The following is a 22,745-nucleotide window of genomic DNA, read 5'->3' on the forward strand; positions in this document are numbered from 1 at the left end:
CCCTCTCGTCCTGTGTTCCACCCCTGTCCCTTCCCTGCCTCCTACCTGAGATCCCCGCCCCCTCCACGCCTGTCGCCAGCCGACCGCCTCTCGCCTCTCGGTCCATCCCTGCAAGTCTCCGTCCCTGACCGCATCCTCCAGTTCTCCCTTCCCTGCCGCTGCCGCTGCCTCGGAACGGCTCTTCCTCCTGTAACTGATCCCACCAAGAGCCTGGGCTTCAGGTCATCTTGTTTTTATTGATTTTTTTTTTTTTTTTTTTGAGAGAGAGGGGAAGGGAAAGGGAAAGAGAGAGAGAGAGGGAGAGAGAAACACTGATGAGAGAGAAACATCCATCATCTGCCTCCTGCACGCCCCCTACTAGGGATCAAGCCCACAATCGAGGCATGTGCCCTAACCGGGAATCACACCGGTGACCTCTTGGTGCATGGGATGGTGCTCAACCCACTGAGCTACCCTGGCCAAGCTCAGGCCACCTTCCAGGGCTGGTCCGAGGTGATTCCAGCCCATCCGGAATGAACAGGGTGTCGGAGCATCGGCCATCAGCTTTCCGAGACTCACAAGAGCCAAGTGCCAGGTCTGAACCCAGGACGAAGCAGAGACGGCGCAGCCCATAGCAATTCCCCAGGAAGCACGGCGCGGCCCTACCTCCCGGCCGCCGGCTGGCTCCCGGGTCTGTGCGCTTAGCCCGGCCACGCATGCACAGACCCCCGTTAATAAACGGCCGAGAAAGCACGGCCCCGCAAAGTCGGGCGGGAGGCCCCAGTTCAGCAAGAGGATTCGGTGGCTGGCGTAGTCTAACAAATACGTTTTGGAAAAGGAGAGGCCGGCAGGGGGCAAACCGGACAGGCACCTCCCTGCCCACGTGCTCGAGGTCGCCACCCCCAGGAAGAAGTCAGGAGGGAGGATGCACCTATTTGCCTCTGTGGGTTCTTCCCCCCAACCCACCACCCTGCTCTGACCACGAGGGATCGCCCGAACGCCCGAACAGCGGGGGAAGTTCCACAGAAGAGCTCACCGGCACAGCCCAGCATGGCCAAGGTCACGGAAAGTCAGGAAAACCCGGGAAACGGTCAGACTGGAGGAGCCAAAGGCACTGCGGGGCCCGGGGCGGAGCCTGGGCCTCTAAGGGTGCAGCCCCGACAGCGCCGCAGCTTTTAACGCAGGAACGCGCCTGCGGGGCGGACCCGGGCAAGGTGTCCGCTGAGCGGTACGTGGGCTTCTCCATCTGCAGCCCTTCCGATGCAAGGACTTTTGATAAAATAAATCCTGCCGGCTCAGTGGTGAGCGTCGACCTATGACCAGGAGGTCACGGTGCGATTCCCGGTCAGGGCCCAGGCCCAGGTTATGGGCTCAGTCCCCAGTGGGGGGTGTGCAGGAGGCGGCCGATCCATGATTCTCTCTCATCATGGATGTTTCTCTCTCTCTCCTTTCCTCTCTGGGGGAAAAAAAAAAAAAAAGAAGTCCGGCAAGAGCCATGCTGAGATGAGCGGGAACGCAGAGGAGCTCACGGCGGCAGGTGTGGGTCTCGGCTCTGGGTGACTGCAGGCCAGCCTGCACCCTCACCTGTGAGATGGGCTTAGTCCCGGCGACCTCCCCGCTTGTGAGGAAAGGCTGCGGGAATCCGGGTCCCGCGGGAACGCGGGAACCACGCCGCTGGTTGGCAGGGAGAGAATTTCACAGAAGGAGCCGGTTCTACAGGCACCGAAGGACGGAAACACCCAAAGGGGACACGGAGCTGGCAGAGTGGCCGCGGGAAACAGCCAGCACCCCTCGTTCCCAGATCCTAGAGGCCCCCCTGAGGCCGGCACTCAGACCTCCGCCCGGCAGCCTCTCGCGCCCCCTGTGGGCAGGGCCTGGGGAGGCGAGGCCTGAGGAGCCCAGTGGCCTCAGGGAGCCCAGGGCCCAGGGCCGCTGGGGCTGGGAGGGAACTCCGCAGACTGCAAACGTCACCCTCTGCTGCTTGCTTTTATCACGGCTCCTGGTAAGGTCCTGGGCCCGTGGTCGGCAAACTCATTAGTCAACAGAGCTAAATATCAACAGGACAACGACTGAAATTTCTTTTGAGAGCCACATTTTTTAAACGTAAACTTCTTCTAACGCCACTTCTTCAAAATAGACTCGCCCAGGCCGTGGTATTTTGTGGAAGAGCCACACTCAAGGGGCCAAAGAGCCGCATGTGGCTCGTGAGCCGCAGTTTGCCGACCACTGTCCTAGGCTAACCACATGCTCGCCCACACCTTCCTTTAAAAACACGGTACAGTGTGGGTGAGTCGAAGAGATTCACCCCCGGGGCTGACAGCGTTTAAAGGTTTTTGTTTTTTAATATATTTTTATTGATTTCAGAGAGGGAGAGAGACACAGAAAGAAGCATCCATGATGAGACAGAATCATGGATCGGCTGCCTCCTGCACACCCCACACGGGGGATCGAGCCGCAACCCGGGCCTGTGCCCTGACCGGGAATCGAACCCTGACCTCCTGGCTCATAGGTCGGCGCTCAACCACGGAGCCTCGCCGGCCGAGGACGTTTAAAGTTGTGACAAATGGAAACCACGGCTGGGGCGGCGTTCTGTTCTGGAACTCAGCACCTTTCCCGCGAAGCCCGCTGCTCGGGGCGCCTGCGGAAGCTGAGGCCTCTGTCAGGTTAGGTTCTGGGACAATCGGGGCTGCTTTCTGAGTCAAGGGCCGGGCAAGACGGTTTCAGAGAAGGAAGCGGGTGCTGTGCTGCCTGCGGATGTCACTTGCCTGTGCCCCACTGTCAGGCCACCGGCCCCGGACTGACTTGTCGGCCCGATCTCTCAAAGCTCCACCAGCGAACCGGGCTTTTCTTTGAAACGCGGCACCGGTAAGTAGAGTTTCCCGTAAGACGGGCGAACCACAGGAAACGGAGGTGACAGTGCGCACCCCGGGTCTCAGGGCGTTCAGAGAAGTTTCTAGGAAACCCCTACAACACGTGCTTCGGTGTCAGCGCCGCACAGCGCCGAGTTCTCGGTGCTCTGTGTGCGCGGAAACAGGCCGCCCAGCCCGCCGGGAGGTCAGGCGTGGAGCGGCCTTTTCCGAGCCAGCGGACTGAGGTCACGCGCTCCCTCTTATCGCTCCTCCCGGTATGTGGGGTCGGATCTTCCCTCGAGACTGTGAGTTTGAGGGCAAAACCCACAGAAGAGCGTGTTCGTATGACCCAGAGCGATTAGACTGGCACCGCAGAAGAGAGAGCGGGCGTGTGTCGCAGGAACGGATGGGAACGGATGGGAACGGATGGGTACGGATGGGAAGAGATGGGAACGGATGGGAACGGATGGGTACGGATGGAAACGGATGGGTACGGATGGGAACGGATGGGAACGGATGGGTACGGATGGGAACGGATGGGAACGGATGGGTACGGATGGGAACGGATGGGTACAGATGGGAACGGATGGGTACGGATGGGAACGGATGGGAACGGATGGGAACGGATGGGAATGGATGGGAAGGGGTGGGTACGGATGGGTATGGATGGGTACAGATGGGAACGGATGGGTACGGATGGGAACGGATGGGTACGGATGGGAACGGATGGGAACGGATGGGTACGGATGGGAACGGATGGGAACGGATGGGTACGGATGGGAACGGATGGGAACGGATGGGAACGGATGGGAACGGATGGGAACGGATGGGAACGGATGGGTACGGATGGGAACGGATGGGAACGGATGGGAACGGATGGGAACGGATGGGAACGGATGGGTACGGATGGGAACGGATGGGTACGGATGGGAACGGATGGGAACGGATGGGTACGGATGGGAACGGATGGGAACGGATGGGAACGGATGGGTACGGATGGGTACGGATGGGAACGGATGGGAACGGATGGGTACGGATGGGTACGGATGGGTACGGATGGGAACGGATGGGAACGGATGGGAACGGATGGGAACGGATGGGAACGGATGGGAACGGATGGGAACGGATGGGTACGCCCCTCGGAGGAGGACAGCACGTGCCTGTGGTGACTCCCCGAATTATGAACATGTGTCCCTCAGACGAAATGACAGGCTGCCTCAATCCATGCTCACAAAATAACTGAAAAACAGACTGCCCTGAGCTTTTTAAAAAATATATATATTTTTTACTGATTTCAGAGAAAAGGGAGAGGAAGAGAGAGAAACATCGAGGATGAAAGAGAATCACTGATCAGCTGCCTCCTGCACGCCCCACACTGGGGATCGAGCCCACACCCCGGGCATGTGCCCTGACTGGGAATCGAACCGTGACCTCCTGGTTCATAGGTCGACGCTCAACCCCTGAGCCACACCAGCCGGGCTGCCGTGGGCTTTGTAATGAAGGCGTTTGCGGAGCAATCGTTAGGAAGTTCGGGAGCTAAGGCCCGCTGGTCCTGCCGGAGAACTGTGTGCAGAACGGGAGAATGAGAAAGACGTGATTGAGCAAAATGAGCAGAGGCCCCGGGAGCGGGAAGACCCGGTTCTCGCCTCAGTCCTCACACTTCCAGATCCGAGACCCGGGATCAGTCTCCTTCTCTGTGCAATGGAATTGGCCGCCCTTGTCTAACTCGCAGGGTGTTTAAGATCAAATAAAAAATATTTTCAAAATCACACAGGGCTACACAAGTACAGGCCATCAGCAGTGATGTGATTATCATCGTGATCATCTCATCTTCTTTAAAGAATTCTACCCATAACGCAACTTGTAATACTCGGATGGGAGAGTGCGCAGTGAAACACCAGCAGTTCGAGGCGGCTCGTCCAGGGACCAGAGCGCTTGCAGGACGCGCCGTGGGGACGCGCCTCTTGGCTGTGGCCCCGGTTTCCCGTGAATCCCACACACGCTCCAGTGGAACGCACCCTCGGCGGCACAGCAGGCCCACGGAGACACAAGTCCCACCACAGGGACAGGAGGGCGCCTCAGGGTCTCAGTTCAGGAAGACGCTGCAGAGCAAAGTGGGAGCAGAGCAAGCCCGCCCCCCGTCTGTCCCCAGCCCGGCGGTCTAACAAGCACGGGACGGCAGCGGAGAAAAAGCGCAGGCCTGCGAGACAGCGTCCGCCTGGGGGAGCTCTCCTGAGAGTTGGGGTTACTGCTCTGGCCGAGGCCCGCGGAGCATGAGCCATGCTGACCTGCCATGTCCCACGGCCACGCGCGCGCGCGCACACACACACACACACACACACACACACACACGGCTTAAGGGAGGAGGGTGGGGGGGGTGAGCTGGCGTATTCCCACGGGGAGCACGCGCCTGATGCGCATGAGCGCACGGCCGCTGCCTGCAATGAGAGGGGGCCTCACCCTGAGCTGCGGACCCAGATGGACGGACGTGGCTCAGGTCCCACTCACAGCAAGTTCAAACCAGGAGCCAGGCTCGTGGTTTCCTGGGGTCCAAGGGCCGTGTGCTCCGTCTCGACCTGGGTGCTGCTCACCTCGTCAGAATCACTGCGCACGCATGGGGTGCTGCCTTTCAGTACATGTTACCCTCCAACCGACATGTTTAAAAGGGACAAGCCAGCCGAAACCGGTTTGGCTCAGTGGATAGAGCGTCGGTCTGTGGACTGAAGGTTCCCAGGTTCGATTCCGGTCAAGGGCATGTACATTGGTTGCGGGCACATCCCCGGTGGGGGGTGTGCAGGAGGCAGCTGGTCGATGTTTCTCTCTCATCGATGTTTCTAGCTCTCTATCCCTCTCCCTTCCTCTCTGTAAAAAATCAATAAAATATATTTTAAAAAAATAATAATAAAAAATAAAAGGGACAAGCCAGCCCTATGTAAGTGGATCTAGAATGATCCCCAAGCCCTGGCTGGTTTGGCTCAGTGGACAGAGCGCCGGCCTGTGAACTGAGGGGTCCCGGGTTCGATTCCGGTCAAGGGCACATGCCCGGGTTGTGGGCTCGATCCCCAGTGGGGGACCTGCAGGAGGCAGCCAATCCACCATGATTCTCTCTCATCATGGATGTTTCTATCCCTCTCTCTCCCTCTTCCTTCCTCTCTGAAATCAATAAAAATATATTTTAAAAAATAACAAAAAATAAAATAGAATAAAATGATCTCCAAGATACACTGTTCGATTAACAAGCAAGGGCAGACGTGCGTACGGGGTGCGCAGTGATGTGTGGGCGCCCCACCCCCACCCCGCCAGGTCTGTGCTCCCATCCCCCGGCCGCAGACCATGTTGGCCACACGCAGCCCGGCCCGTCCTGCTCCTTCCCCGGAATGAGGAACCAGAGCCACCTGGTCCCTGACAGCCTGTTCCGCCACCGCCCACCGCAGGCCGGCCCGGACCCGGGTACACGCTGTACCCAAGGCTTTCCCAAGGGCCAGGCTGCAGCCACTGCGCCCAAATCACGTGTCCGTTCTCACTGGGCATGTGCTCCACGCAGAAATACACCACCGCGTGTCCCCGACAGCGCGCCTCCGACCAAGGGCTTTACAAAGACCCCGGCTCAGGTTCGCTTCCGACCTCATCCACATCCAGCCGGTCCCAGAAGGCGCCCAAGGACGTGGACTCCGCGGGTGGGATTCTGGGGCATCTCCCCCTCCTCCTCCTCCTCCTCCACCTCCCCCTCCATCTCCTCCTCCTCCATCTCTTCTCCTCCTCCTCCTCCTCCTCCTCCTCCTCCATCCCCTCCTCCTCCATCTCCTCCTCCCTCCATCTCCTCCTCCTCCTCCTCCTCTTCCATCTCCTCCTCCTCTTCCATCTCCTTCTCCTCCACCTCCTCCTCCTCCTCTTCCATCTCTTCCTCCTCCTCCTCTTCCTCCTCCTTCATCTTCTCCCCCTCCTCTTTCTCCATCTCCTCCTCCATTTTCTCCTCCTTCTCCATCTCCTCCTCCACTTCCATCTCCTCCTCCACCTCCTCCATCTCCTTCTCCTCCTTTTCCTCCTCCTCCTCCTCCTCTTCCTCCTCTGCTTCCTTCTCCCAGGGCACAGCTTTACAATCCGAATTGGAGTGGAAATTCTCATACAGGGAAGGTAAGCCGCTCGGTTAGCAGCTGCTCAGAACTGCTCTCGTGCTGCTCATTTGTCTCCAGCCAGGCTTCGTCCAGAGACTTTTTCCTTTCCCATAATTCCAGGTTACATTCACCCCTTTCTATCACTTCCATCCATAAAATTACACCCTGAAGTCTACACGCCAGACAGGTACAGCCACGCTCTGTCTCCCATCTCAGAGCGAGTGGTGGATCCGACACGCACTTCCCACTCGCAGACCTCAGCCCACGCGGCATCTGCAGCTGAGGAGAGGACCAAACTCAGTTGGTGCTTTTTGCATTAAAAAAGAGAGAGAGAGCCCGGCTGGTGTGGCTCAGTGGTTGAGCATCCAACTATGAACCAGGAGGTCACGGTTCGATTCCTGGTCATCCTGGTCAAGGGCACATGCCCTGGTTTCAAGCTCAATCCCCAGTGTAGGGTGTGCAGGAAGCAGCCAATCAATGATTCTCTTATCAATGATATTTCTAAGTCTCTCTCCCTCTCCCTTCCTCTCTGAAATCAGTAACAATATATAAAAGAGAGAGAGAGAGAGAGAGAACATTGATGTGAGAGTGAAACATCAATCGGTTGCCTCCTGCATGTGCCTCAATTAGGGATCGAACCACACCTGGGTATGTGTCCTGACCAGGAATCGAACCCGAAACCTTTTGGTGTATGGGACAACGCTCCAACCAAGTGAGCCACACCAGCCAGGGCTTTCCTTTTTTTATATTTACTCATTGATCTCAGAGAGAGAGGGGCCGGGGAGAGAGAGAGAGAGAGAGAGAGATCCATTTTTGTTGTTCCACTCATTTATGCATTCGTTGGTTGACTCTTCTGTGTGCCCTGACCAGGGGTCAAACCTACAACCTTGGCGTATCAGGATGACACTCTAAGCAACCGAACCACCGGGCCAGGGCCCAACTAGGTTTTCAAAGTTGTCTTTTTTATGCTATAACTTGTAGTTAACTTTACAATTACGGTGAGGTCTCGTGTTTTATGCTCTTACCTACTGAACAACAAAAAAACCCTCTCCGACTCTCCATACGCAAGTGACCAGCTTGTCCACGTTATCTCAGGAATCAAGAAACAGCTGAAACGAACTCTTGAGTAAAACCTACAGGGTGATTTGGAAATGTGGCCATGATGCTATCGCTACACCGCAAAGCAGACTGTTTACATGTTCAGGATTCACTCACCCAGTGGCCCAAGGCAGCTTTCTCTAGAAGAAGGCCTCTGAAATAACTTCTTCATCTTTATTAATAACTAGAGGCCCAGTGCACAAAATTCGTGCATGGGGGGGGTGGTGTCCCTCAGCCTAGCCTGCACCCTCTCCAATCTGGGACCCCTTGAGGGATGTCCAACTGCCCGTTTAGGCCCGATCCCAGTGGGCAGTTGGACAGCCCTCTCACAATCCAGGACTGCTGGCTCCCAACTGCTCGCCTGCCTGCCTTCCTGATTGCTCCTAACCGCTTCTGCCTGCCAGCCTGATCACCCCCTAACCACTCCCCTGACAGCCTGATTGGTGCCTAACTGCTCCCCTGCCAGCCTGATTGCCCCTAACTGCCCTCCCTTGCTGGCCTGGTCACCCCTAACTGCCCTCCCTCCAGGCCTGGTCCCCCCCAACTGCTCTCCCCTGCAGGCCTAGGTCCCCCCCCAACTGCCCTTCCCTGCAGGCCTCGTCACCCCCAACTGCTCTCCCTTGCAGGCCTGGTCCCCCACCAACTGCTCTCCCCTGCTGGCCATCTTGTGGCAGCCATCTTGTGACCACACGGGGGTGACCATCTTGTGTGTTGGAGTGATGGTCAATTTGCATATTACTCTTTTATTAGATAGGATGACAAATTTCAACATTGAAAATAAAATAATTTCATTTACATAATTTTCTAAAGCCAAATAATCCTTCTTCCTTAGCCCAATACTGGTGTGCATGTACGACTTAAAAAACTGAACGGAACGCCCGCGTTCACGGCAGCGTTAGTCACAACAGCAAGAGGTGGACGCCACCCAAGTGCGCGTCAGGGGACGAGTGGGTAAACAAGATGTGTTACATACATACAACAGAATACCATCCAGCCTTGGAAAGGGAGGACACTCACCCTGGCCGGGTGGCTCAGTGGGTTAGAGCATCGACCTGATGTGCCAAGGTTTGGGGTTCGATCCCTGCTCAGGGCACATACAACCAATGAATGCATTAATAAGTGGAACAACAAATGGATGTTTCTCTCTCTCTCTCTCCCTCTCTAAAAATCAACCAAGTTATTATATTTTTTTTAAAGGAAGGAAATTCTGAGTCATGCTACAACATCCACGAGCCTTGATGGCATTTGGCTCAGTGAAACAGCCACACACACAACAACAAAGACGGCAGGACGGGGGCCTGGCGCAGCCACATTCACAGAGACCGGACGCAGACGGGCAGCTGCCGGGGGGTGGGGAGGAGCATCCATGGGGAACTGACCTTCGGCGGGGGCGGAGTTTCAGTGTTACACGATGAAGAGTTCTAGAAGTTCTTGCACTACAACGTGAATGTACTGAACACTACTGAGCGGTACACTTAACACACTTACAATGGCGACGACGTTACATTTCATGGGACGTGTATTTTGCCATAAATTAAGAAAACAACAACCTGAAGGTAAAAGCAAAGGTTGAGGAGATTCCTTGTTGAGCTGAGCAGGGGGTCACCTCCGGGAGAGCCGAGGCGGGGAGCCGTGTGTAATAAAGATGCCACTTTAAAAATCCTTCCTCGGCCCGGGGGGCGTGGCTCAGTGGGTGAGCATCGACCTATGAACCAGGGGGTCACGGTTCGACTCCCGGTCAGGGCATGTGCCCAGGTTGCAGGCTCGATCCCCAGTGGGGGACGTGCAGGAGGCAGCCGACCAATGATTCTCTCTCATCATTGATGTTTCTATCTCTCTCTCTCCCTTCCTCTCTGAAATAAGTAAAAATATATTTTTTAAAATCCTTAAGTAGAACTGTCTGCAAAGCCCGACACCGCTTAGGAAGGAAGTGTGACTGTCCCGTCCCCGGTCAGCTCGCAGCCTGTAGCGTCCACGAGGCTGGGCCCCCTTGCCCATCCTTACCGGCTGATTCCGACTCCCTGTCCTTCTCCACAAGCCCCCCCTGCCCCCTCAGCGGCCCCCCACTTCCTGCAGCTCACCAAGAAAAACCACACCCACTCTTCTATGAGCTTCCTTCATTTTCCTGCTTCTTTCTATCCCCTAGACTCCTTCCTTCCTCTGCTCAGCAGCAGTCCCTTCTCTGTGTGGTAAGAAATTTAAAATGCTTTAACTTAAAAAAATAAAAACACGCCCTAACCGGTTTGGCTCAGTGGATAGAGCGTCGGCCTGCGGACTGACGGGTCCCAGGTTCGGTTCCGGTCAGGGGCACGTGCCCGGGTTGCAGGCTTGATCCCCATTGGGGGGCATGCAGGAGACAGCTGATCGATGATTCTCTCTCATCATTGATGTTTCTAGCTCTCTCTCTCCCTCTTCCTTCCTCTTTGAAATCAATAAAAATATATTTTTAATAAATAAATAACACGTTCAATGGGGAACATTGAAACAACATAGAGGAGAATACGATGATGCGCCCCGAGTGACCTCTGTACCAGGGCCAAGGGCATTGTCCTCTGTAAACGCTGATGCACCTGTAAGCATGAATGTTACCCACAGCCCGGCTGTCCCACCTGCCCCTTCCATCAGCCGGGACGTCGGACCCCACGCTCTCTCTGGCAGCTCGCTTTCTGCGGTAAACAAGGTGGCGGGGGCACGTCTGCACCTCGGTGGAGACAGCTGGCTGATCTCCGGCTGCTGCCAGTTCCCAGTACAGACCCGCTCTCCTGCAGGTAACCCTCCCCGCCGAGGTGTGGACCACCCCCAGCCTCCTACGCTCACCAAGCCTCTGAGTAACTTAGATCCTAGCAGCAACGTGCCTACAAAACAAGAGCAAACACACGCTCACGCAGCAAAGCACCAGCCCCGCTCTCCCGCCAGCCAGGCAGGGGAGGGCCGGCCCCCGTTTCATTTTAATGACCGGGATGGAGGCGCCCAGTGACCTTTGCCCCCCACGGAGCACGGAGCCCTGCAGACCCTGCTCAGCGCTGAGGCCAGGCGCTCAAGCCCAGCGAGTCTCTCCCCCCAGAACCTGCAGCCGCTGCAGAAAGGACCTGCCCTCCAGGGTCCCCCGCCTGGCGCCGTCCAGGCGTCCCTCCAGCAGGACAGGCCTCCAAGGTCAGAACCGCCCTCACTTCACAGCTGGGTAACCCGAGAGCCAGCGACAGGCGTGCCAGGGCTGCAGAGAGCGGAGCGGTGAGATGCAACCCCCTGTTGAAATCCCGATTCCAGCCTCCCTCCCTCCCTCCCTCCCTCCGGCCGTCTTGCTGAGCATGCGGACACGCCAGTGCTTTACACCCGCCCCGAGACTTGATGGTAAACTTGACTTTCAGGGATTCATTCTCCTGAGGGGCCGCTCAGCTTGGTACCGCTCCACAGGACACACGAGGGCGGAGCAATAGTCCGTCAAGTGGCACTCCTTTTATCTTTTTAATAATTACGTTTTTATGTTTTTAGAAAGAGAGTAGAAGAGACAGAGAAAGAGAGAGAGAAACATCAATGTGGGAAAGACACATCGATTGGCTGCCTCCCGCACAGGATCGAGCCTGCAGCCGAGGCATGGGCCCTGGACCAGAATCGAACCCGGGACCATTTAGTCCAGGGGCCGACACTCGATCCATGAGCCAAACCAGCGAGGGCGAACGATACTGCTTTCAGCGCGATCGTTCAGAAAGGCCCGGGAAGACCCCAAGTCCCAGAGGCCAGGAAGCCTGCGGCTTCTCTGTGGGACCTAACAATTCATCGCAGCGTCGTCCTTCTCCCGGAGAGGGAGCTGCTCTCGCCCGAGCTGCCGGGCGGCTTTAAGAGGCTGTGCTCCTTCCTCTGCAACCCCCCCACGCCCCCAGACGCCCCCAGACACCCCCAGACACCCCCAGACACCCCCGGACGCCCCTGGACGCCACGGAGATCTGTCACTAGAGAGTGGAAGTCAGGCCTTGGGAACTCAGCTACCAGCCCTCCAGTCACTGGGCCTCCCTCCCTCCCCCAATCCCCCAAACCAGCTGAGATGCAGGGCCAGCAGCCCGGGGCTCAGGGCGGCGGACGGAATGACACACCCCGAGAACTCGCTCGCTGCCGCTCGGTCTACTTGTAGACGTCGCCCACATCTCCCCGGGCACTCCGTGGCCTGCTCGTGGCGCCACATCTCCCCGGGCACTCCGTGGCCTGCTCGGCTCACACACAGGATGCGGGCGGAGGGCCCGGTCCACCCCATCTGACGGCAGAAATGGCTCTGGGCTGGACGGCGGGCTCCAGGCCGAGGCAGGCGCTCGAAGGCTTTGGCACCTCCGTCTAGATTCCTGGTGCCTCGCAGTCCTCGTGGGTCAGGCGGAACCTTCCTCACTGGGGCGTGGGGACGGCAGGTCCGAAGAGCTTAGCACGCCGGCCCGGCACACAGTGAGTGTGTCACGAAGGTTAGCGGTGACCAGGATCATGGCACAAGGGAAGGGGGGGTGCTGCATTCACTCTTTTTTTTTTAAATTTTTTTTTATTGATTTCAGAGAGGAAGCGAGAGGGAGAGAGAGATAGAAACATCAATGATGAGAGAGAATCATCAATTGGCTGCCTCCTGCACACCCTCTACTGGGGGTTAAACCCACAACCAGAGCATGTACCCTTGACCGGAATCGAACCCGGGACCCTTTAGTCGGCAGGCCAACGCTCTATCCACTGAGCCACACCAGCTAGGGCTGCGTTCACTCTTACACTCTGTTTCTAGCCACCTGTACGGAGCTCTCGGATTTGTTTTCTTTCTCTTTTGTAATTTTTTCGATCACAGTTGACATTCAGTATCATTTTGTATTGGCTTCAGGGGTCCAGCACAGACGATCATATACTTTACAAAGCGTTCCCCCCGCCAACCCCCCCACCCCGATATTTCCAGTCCCCACACCTGGCATCGTTATTACATTTTTTAAAATTGATTTCAGAGAGGAAGGGAGAGACAGAAACATCAATGATGAGAGCGAATCATGGATCGGCTGCCTCCTGCACGCCCCCCACTGGGGATGGAGCCCGTAACCCGGGCCTGTGCCCTGACGGGGAATCGAACCGTGACCTCCTGGCTCATATAGGCTGATGCTCAGCCCCTGAGCCCCGCTGCCGGGAGGTTATTATAATATTATCGACTCCGTTCCCTGAGCTGCACTTTACATCCTCCTGACTGTCTGGCAGCCCGTTTCTGACTTGCTTCCTTCACATAAAACTTGGATGTCTTTTGAGAAACACGTTTGCTCCGCACTCCGGGAAGCACCTTCAGTGATCTGCTCCGGGGGAAAAAGACTCAAACTGAAGGTCAAGGCCCCTGGCCAGTCACCCACAGGCTCACGGCGAGGCGGACGCGCAGCCGGGAACTCTGGGAACTTTGTCAGCCAGCGCAAGCCTCAACCCGAAGCCAGCGGAGCACCGCCTTGCTTTCGAGTCCTCTGGATGCCCCAAGAGGTCACACATGCAAAACACCAGCCAACCAGCGAACACCTGTTCGGACCCCAGAGAGACGCAAAGGAGGGGAGGCGGGTGCGCAGGGCAAGCCCACAGGACACCTCGTCCCCGGCGCGGCCAGAACGGACAGCGCTCGCTCCTCCACCTGCTGAGCAGCGGCCGCAAACGCAGGGCGGACGTCTGACTCGTCTTCGCCGGCAGAACTCAACCTGAAGCCGGAAGCATTTTTTTTTTTTTTAATGTTCTTATTGATTTTTTTAGAGAGAGAGGAAGGGAGAGGGAGAGAGAGAGAAACATCAGTGAGAGAGGCATCAGCAATCGGCTGCCTCCTGCACGCCCCCGACAGGGGATCGAGCCCGAAACCCGGGCCTGGGCCCTGACCGGGAATCGAACCGGTGGCCTCTTGGTTGCTGGTCTGATGCTCCACCACCGAGCCACACTGGCCAAGCAGGACTTGGTATTTTGAAAATACCGCTGAGCCACTGCTGGCCAGAGGGTCGGAAGAAGGGCCCCCCCCGCCCCCGATGAAAAGGAAGGAAATAAAGGCACCACCAACAAAAACGTGTTTTGGTTACAGCTCCAGATGGAGCACCACCCCCAGATTCATCTTCGTGAAAAAGAAACCTTCTCCAGGGACGTGCCTGCCTCGGGATCATCAGTCCACCCCGGGCCGACAGGAGGGGGTCAGAAACCGCAGAGCCCCCCCCCCCGCCCCCGACTTCGCCAATTGCATTTCTCCATCAGGAGAGGCCCACTCCGCCAGCCTGGTTTTTCCTGTTTTTTAATTTTTTGTTTGTTTTTTTTTTTAAATATATATTTTATTGATTTTTTACAGAGAGGAAGGGAGAGGGATAGAGAGTTAGAAACATCGATGAGAGAGAAGCATCGATCAGTTGCCTCCTGCACACCCCCTACTGGGGATGTGCCCGCAACCAAGGTACATGCCCTTGACCGGAATCGAACCCGGGACCCTTCAGTCCGCAGGCCGACGCTCTATCCACTGAGCCAAACCGGTCAGGGCTGGTTTTCTTGCTTGTCCCAGGGAGGGACAAGCCGTGCCCATGCCAGCCTGGCACCCCGCGCCTACTACAGCGCCTGGCACACAGCGGTTGCTGGGTAAATGTGCTCGTTCGACAAAAACGCGAGTGCGTTCAGGCCTGATCCACACGCCCGCTCCTGCAAGCCCCTTCCCAGCCTCACGGACAACCCAGCCGTTCTCGAAGGCTCGCCGCCCGCCGCCCGCCGCCCGCCCGCCACCTCCTCTCAGCCACACCCGCGCCTGCTGCTCTCCCAGAGCCTTCCCTTCGCGCCTTCACCGCCGTTGAAACCTCTGCTCATCTGCCTGCCCCGCGACTCTGGGGGTCCTAGAGGAAGGCAGGGCGTGGGCGCCCCGGGAGCCGTGGGGAGGAAGGCTGCTGCTCGGTGGCGGGCGGCCTGGTCATGTGACTGCGGGAGAACTTTATGGGAAACCCTCAGAACAGCCCTTCCTCAATGCCGCGATTATCGTTCTTCATCTCTGGGACCTCGGTCCTCTCGCTCACAAAAGCGGTTGATGCTAGCTCCTCTGACGGGTGGGCCTTTAGGAGGATAGAAATAATGTCCGAAGTTCCAGCACCTTCCGCAGCCCGTCCACAGCCCACGGCAGCTGCTATGCCACAGCCTCCCGTGGCGCAGGGAACCCTCCAGACAATGGCGGGAGGAGCTGAAGGAACCGAGACAGACGGAGCCTCACGTCAACTGGGACATCGAGGGCACCGTCTCCGTCATTCATTCCAGAAAGGTGGATCAGGGGCTTCATTCATTCCAGAAAGGTGGGTCAGGGGCTTCATTCACTCCAGAAAGGTGGATCAGGGGCTTCATTCATTCCAGAAAGGTGGATCAGGGGCTTCATTCATTCCAGAAAGGTGGATCAGGGGCTTCATTCATTCCAGAAAGGTGGATCAGGGGCTTCATTCATTCCAGAAAGGTGTAACAGGGGCTTCATTCATTCCAGAAAGGTGTAACAGGGGCTTCATTCACTCCAGAAAGGTGGATCAGGGGCTTCATTCATTCCAGAAAGGTGGATCAGGGGCTTCATTCACTCCAGAAAGGTGGATCAGGGGCTTCATTCATTCCAGAAAGGTGGATCAGGGGCTTCATTCATTCCAGAAAGGTGTATCAGGGGCTTCATTCATTCCAGAAAGGTGTGTCAGGGGCTTCATTCATTCCAGAAAGGTGGATTAGGGGCCATCGTTACGCAGGCTTCCTTCTAGCGCTGCGATGCGACCACGAGAGCCGTCCTGGCCCCACGAGACTCACCGCCTAAAGGGAAGGCAGGTGGTACACAGGGCGAGACGGGCAGTACACGTTTCTATGGTGACAAGCGCGCTGAAGAGGGAAGGAAAGCCAGGAGAGCGAGCTGGCGCTGGGCTAGGGCTGTCGGCCGAGCGGCAACCCAGGCCGAGTCTGAACCCCGCGGAGAGCTGGCTTCTGGGAGCCGGCCTCACCCTCGGGCAGACGCTGGCGGCCTTGGCACGGCTCAGCTCCTAGTGCCAGAGACCCAGCTCCGCCACAGGAGGCGCCCTCTGCCTCCCAGGACCCCACCCGCCTCCCTGGACCCCCTCAACTCAGACCAAGCCACAGACACGGGACCGGCGCCGGCAGGACGCGGCCTCACCCCCACGCGCAGCACACGGGGAAGCCATACCGCCACGGGCCTGTTCCCCAGGAAGTTCAGGTCGCTGTTCTCGCCAAACAGGTAGCCTTCGGGGTGGGCCGAGTCGAACTTCTCTCCTCCCATGATGAAGTGGCTGGCAAAGTAGCTTCCTAGAGAGGGAGACACGAGATCCAATGACACCGGGCAGACTGGGCCAGGGAAAGCGCCGATTCGGGAAGACGGGGCCCCCAACACCCCATCCGAGCCAGTGCCACGCCCGGGACAACGGCACCAAGTGGGTAAGCAAACCCGCAGCAGGGAGAAGCCACGCTACCAAACAGCATCCTTCACCGAATCTCCCCGTGATCCGTCTCTACTGCCCGCAGCCCAACACCAGAAGGCCCCGCCACGCACATCAGTGAACACGTATGTGCATTTTGTTCCTGATTTTTTTCCCCTTAAACTCGAGGTGGTTATTCTATGTCCTCCATGCATTTAGGAATCTTTTTTAAAAAAATATTTTTTATTGACTTCAGAGAGGAAGGAAGAAGGAGAGATAGAAACATCAATGATGAGAGAGAATCATCGATCGGCTGCCTCCTGCATGCTCCCTACTGGGGATCAAGCCCACAACCCGGGCATGTGCCCTTGGCTGGAATCGAACCTGGGACCCTTTAGTCCACAGGCCGATGCTCTATCCACTGAGCCAAACCAGCCAGGGCCATCTAGGAATCTTTTTTAAAAATGTATGTTTTTATTGATGTCAGAGAAGAAGGGAGAGGGAGAGAGAGGTAGAAACACCAATGATGAGAATCATCGATCGGCTGCCTCCTGCACACCCCTCACTGGGGATCGAGCCAGCAACCCAGGCATGTGCCCTGACTGGGGATCGAAGCAGTGACCTCCTGGTTCATAGGCTGACGCTCACCACTGAGCCACGCCGGCCAGGCCAGGCGATTCTTTAGTTAAACAGTAAGCAAGGGAAGATTCTTCGAGAGCCATCGCAGCCCGAATCAAAGCACACTCTACAGAATTCCCCATCCAAGCTTAAAGCCACAGAGAGCAGCCATCTGCCGGGATGCCACCGGGCAAGCCATCGCTTAGGACAGCTTGATTATCAATTATTGATGGCCAGCACTTACGGGCCCTGTTTTCCAAGTGCATAATTTATGGGGGGGGGGGGGGCCTTACTTAAGTGGAAGCAGCCATCTCAGACCATCAAGCCATTTAAAGTTGGCCCTTAGTAAAAGCCCTTTTCTCTACATTACGTATTTATTGAGGAATTACGTATTTATCACACGTGAGGTGAACTAAGGAACGTGAAGAGCTCACACGGGCGGGCGGCTTGCTCACGTCATGAGTGAGGAACGGGGAGAAGCAGGTTGGCTGCCTGGCGCGGAGCAGGTCCCGTTCGGCGTGGGACACGCTGAGTTGCCAGGACCTGTGAGCGGTCCGTGAGGGATGGGGACAGTGACAGGCACCGATAATCAGCTTACAGGATCTAGCCCGAGACGAGCACCGATGGCCGGGGGGCGGGGCACGGGCTGAGAGAGGTGCCAGGGTTCCAGTGGAAATGTCCCCGCTCTTGGTATAACGTTAGAAGGAAACGCTCACGAACAGAGCGTGCAGCTAACTGCAGTTTTGCTTTGCTTCTCAAGTCAAGAGCCCAGATAGACAGAGACCACAACGAGGGTCGGTAATCCACAGATGAGAAGAGAACGTTCCCTTTCGGAAGGAGCGTCCACGCGAGTTCCTTCACCAGCCGGCCTCCCCTGGTCTTCAAAGGACACCTCATCAGCCAACAGGAAAAGAGACTTCAGCCAAACGCGGCTTTCTCCTTTCTTTGGAACGGACCCCTCTAGAAGCTCGCCCCAGTGCCCGGCGGGCGTCTCCGTTGGTTGGGCGTCCTCCAATACAGCGAAGGGTGGCAGGTTCGATCCCCGGTCAGGGCACACACTCAGGTCACGGGTTCCATCCCTGGTCGGGGCACCTTACGGGAGGCAACGGATCAGTCTCTCTCTCTCTCTCAAAACCAATACGAAAATAAAAAAGAAATAAATGTTTTTAAAAGTATTAAAGCAAAAAAGGCATCCAGGTAAAAAGTCAAATTCCTTACAAGGGAAGAAAATGACCCCAGTACATTTCCTCAGACCCGTGCTATCCAGTAAAAACACAAATGCAAGACACGAATGTGATTTTAAATGATCTAATAGCCACAGTTTTCAAAAGTAAAAATAAACAAGCAAAACTAATGTGTCTTGTTTATCAAAATACTGTTGAACATGCAAAAAATATTAAAAATCATTAAGAAGCTATTTACATTCTTTAAAAAAATCTTTTATTTTTGTATGGAGTCTTCAAAATCTGTCATGAAATGAGCCAGCCAGAGAAGTTAAACATCATATGATCTCACTTATAGGTGGAATCTAATGAACAAAATATACTAACAAACAAAATAGAAACAGACTCACACACACAGAGAACAGCCTGACGGCTGTCAGAGGGAGGAAGGTTTGGGGCTGGGTGAAAAAGGGAAAGGGATTAAGCAACAAAATCCAAAAAAACAAAAATTCATAGACACAGACAACAGTATGGTGATTACTGTTGAGGGAAAGAGGGGTGGGGGGAGGGAGAAGAGGGTAAATGGGGGACACATGGTGATGGAAGGAGACTTGACTTGGGGTGGTGACCACACAATGCAATATACAGGTGATGTGTTATAGAACTGTACCCCGCAAACCTATATAATTTTATTAACTAACTAGTGGCCCGGTGCATGAAATTCGTGCACGGGGCGGGGGGTAAGGGGTGTCCCTCAGCCCAGCCTGCATCCTCTCTCCAATCTGGGACCCCTTGGGGGATGTCCGACTGCCAGTTTAGGCCTGATCCCCTAATCCAGCAGTTGGACATCCCTCTCACAAATTGGGACTGCTGGCTCCTAACTGCTCACCTGCTGCCAGCCTGCTTGCCCCCAACTGCACCCCCCCCAGCCAGCCTTCTCTCTCCCAACTCCCCCCGCCCCGCTGGCCTGCTCACCCCCAACTGGTCCCCCCCTGCCAGCCTGCTTGCTCCCAACTGCCCCCCCGCCAGCCTGATCACCCCCAACTGCCCTCCCCTCCTGGCCTGATTGCCCCTAACCACCTCTGCCTCGGCCCTGCCACCATGGCTTTGTCCGGAAGGTCTCCCGGTCTAATTAGCATATTACCCTTTTATTAGCATAGATGTCACCCCAATAAATTCAATTTTTTTTTGAGTGATAATTCAACTCCTCCATGAGAGGTGACTCCGAGGTCCACAATCGGTTTGGGCCTCAGTTGTCCTGTGCTCACATACTCCTGCGCACTGAGGCCCTCTGCTTGGCTGTGTTTTGTTTTAACTCAACTGGGGTATGACACGTACTGCTCTGCAAGCTGCTTTTCTTCGCCTGATGTCCCGCAGGCGCATTCTCTGGCCTGTGCTCGTGGCCCGGCCGCACTGTTCTGACGGAGCACATGCCGGTGCCTCGGATTGAGGGCGCAGCCGGCCGGCGCTGTGCGGACAAGTACCACGCTGGTCGCTCCTCACAGCAACCCTCTAAGGTGGGGGTTGTTGATTTTTTTTATTTTACAGAAAAGGAAATAAATGCACAGAGAGTCTAAGCCATTTGTCCAAGGTCACACGGCTGGTAAGAGGCAGCGTCAGGCCCCGAAGCCAGCAGATTTCATTCCAGAGCCTGTGTGTGCTCTTAACCATCACACACTATCTCCACTGAATGTCAAAATTAAAAAAAAAAAAAAATTTTGTTTTTTGTTTTTTGCTATTTGATTGTTTTTACATGTGGAATATGTCCTTGTGGGCTCTGTGGGATAAGGGTCTAATCTTTTTTTCCCAGCTAGGAAACTTTATTAACACCATTTATTGAATATTATTTGAGCTTGTTTGGAGGTTCTAGCAGGGGAGCGCAGCTACTCGTATACCCTTGACCGAAGACCGGTCCTCTCCTCTGGGGGGAAGGTCGTCCTCTTCGACTGAGCGCGCAGCTTCGGGAGGGACGCACATGGATCGGTGAGGGAGGAGGGGGACACCCGGCTAGCCAGCCAGATCAGCCGAATCAACCCTGGCGATCAATGGGGTGACAGATGTCGCAGCCAGATCGCCCTCACATCCTTGAATATTATTTGAAATGCCCTTTTTATCATGCAATATATACCTAGATCTGGGCTCTATTCTATTCTGAACCAGTACAATATCATTGAACAACTGCTACCTTAACAGTTTTCAGACCAAGGCACACATCCGGGGCCCAAACCCTTCCCCCACCCCCATCCCTGACCCTGGTCCCTCCGCCGTCTTCCCCCTTCTCCGTGGCGCTCCCTCAGAACCCTCCTCCATCAGCCCTCGCAAGCACTGCATTTCCACCCACACTCCGGTCTCAAGGAGGCATCCCTCCCCATGCCAAGGTTACCTTCCCCTGAGCTCTCATTCTGACTGCCTTGACCTCCTTGAGACTTCAACCATCCTTTTCCCACGGTTCCATTGCTCTCTCCCCACTGGCTTTTCACTTGCCTCATTTCATTATATAAGCACTAGAGGCCCGGTGCACGAATTCGTGCACAGGTGGGGCCCCTCTGAGTGGCCTGCGGGGAGCGGGCCGAAACCCACAGTCCAACACCGCCTGCAGCTCCTGCCTGCCGCTCCCGCTCATCCCAGCCCCACTGTGCCTGCCCCGGGCTCGTGCCCAATCAGTCCCGATCCTCGCGCTGCCGCAGCAGCGTTCACCAGCCGTGAGCCCTGCGTCTGGGCCCTCCCGAGGGGAGTGGCCTGCAGGATTGGGCTGAAACTGGCTCTCTGACATCTTCCAAGGGGTCCCAGATTGCGAGAGGGCGCAGGCCAGGCCGAGGGACCCACCAATGCACGATCTGGCCGGGGAGGGACCATGGGAGGGCTCCAGAGCATGTCCGGCCCATCTCCCTCAGTCCCTGATTGGCTGAACCCCAGCAGCAAGCTAACCTACTGGTTGGAGCGTCTGCCCCCTGGTGGTCAGTGCACATCATAGTGAGCGGTTGAGCGGCCTTAGCATATCATTAGCATATTACGCTTTGATTGGTTGAACAGTTGACCAGTCACCCAACAACCGGACACTTAGCATATTAGGCTTTTATTACATAGGATGCTCTCTCCCCAACTTAAAAACAAATACAAAAAAAAAAATTCCAATCCAGCTGACGTGATCAGTGGTTGAACATCAACCTATGAACCAGGAGGTCACAGCTTGATTCCCGGTCAAGGGCACATGCCGGGTTGTGAGCTCGATCCCTAGTGTGGGGCATGCAGGAGGCAGCCGATCACAGATGTTTCTGTCTCTCTCTCCCTCTCCCTTCCTCTCTGAAATCAATAAAAATATATTTTTTAAAAATTCCAGGGAGCATTTGAGATCCTGCTCCCTGGCATATTTTGTTAGTTTGGCTTAAATAAACTCATAAAAATTCTCAAAAATAAAAACTCCATCTCCCATGCCTTCATGTCTACCCTCTTGCCCATCCATCCGTCTGTCCGTCCGTCCATCCATCCGTCCTCCTCCGTCTGCTTCCATCCCACGTCCTGTAACTCCTCAAATATTTACAATGGTTTCCACCACTCCGCCGAGGCTGTCCCCGGGAACACCAAGCAGGCCGGCAGCCTTTTCCCACGCTTCACTCGCCTCAGGAGCTCTCCGAAGACGTCCACTCCCATTCCTGAGGCTCTCTGCTCCTTGGCTTCTGAAACCCCGCTCAGTTCTGACTCTTCCTGCCTCTCGCCGGCTCCACTCCTCACCCAGGCCATACACTCGCTCAAGGCTCTAAGAGCTCAATCCTCCCTCCACCGTTTTTCATTCTCCCTCCTCTGTCCCTCCCTCCTTCTGTCCATCCCTCTCCCGCTCTCGGTCCTTCCCTCATAGAATCAAAGCAAAGGCCTTGACTTAGGCCAGGGCTGGGTCTGATGCCGATATTTCGGTCTACCGGCCGCGTGACCTAGAACAAAGGATTTAACATTGTTGAGCTTCGGTGTCTTTATTTGGAAAACAGAGATAACAAAACCGCTTTCCAAAAAGGGTTATTGTGGGGAGAGCCGCCCACACAGCTGGCCAGTCCCCGTGGGCGGTTAATACCTGCGGCCTTCTCCTTCCTTCCACTGGACTTCCAAACCCTTGTCTCTCACCTTTCTTTAGCGTTTCAGTCCAGATCTTTTTCTTTTTTTAAAAATATAGTTTATTGATTTTAGAGAGGAAGGGAGAGGGAGAGAGAGATAAAAACATCAACGATGAGAGAGAATCATTGGTTGGTTGCCTCCTGCATGCCCCCTACTGTGCCCTTGACTAGAATTGAACCTGGGACCCTTCAGTCCACAGGCCGACGCTCTATCCACTGAGCCACACCAGCTAGGGCGTCAGTCCAGATCTTTAACCACCGGCCCTACCTTTTCATCTGGCCATCCCATCTTCGCCTGAAACTCAATGAATACCCTTTTCTTCTGGAAGGAGATGGCATTAGAGAGCATTTGATCTTAAGAGCTGGCACCAGAACTCCTCTTAGAGGCAGGCTCCGTTTTTGGAATTGACCTTATTAAGTTATTACA

At 55.7% G+C, this 22,745-nt stretch overlaps 1 protein-coding gene across 1 annotated transcript in view; it reads right to left on the bottom strand.

Annotated features, from left to right (window-relative positions):
* RNF157 (ring finger protein 157) overlaps window positions 1–22,745 on the bottom strand; it is a 64,582-nt gene that overhangs the window by 32,071 nt on the left and 9,766 nt on the right. The window contains exon 2 of the mRNA XM_008155027.3: window positions 16,203–16,321. Coding sequence (XP_008153249.2) covers window positions 16,203–16,321 — 119 coding nt within the window. The remainder of the gene's footprint in view (window positions 1–16,202; window positions 16,322–22,745) is intronic.

The sequence above is a fragment of the Eptesicus fuscus genome, chromosome 20, assembly GCF_027574615.1.
Source record: "Eptesicus fuscus isolate TK198812 chromosome 20, DD_ASM_mEF_20220401, whole genome shotgun sequence".
Classification (NCBI taxonomy): Eukaryota; Metazoa; Chordata; class Mammalia; order Chiroptera; family Vespertilionidae; genus Eptesicus; species Eptesicus fuscus.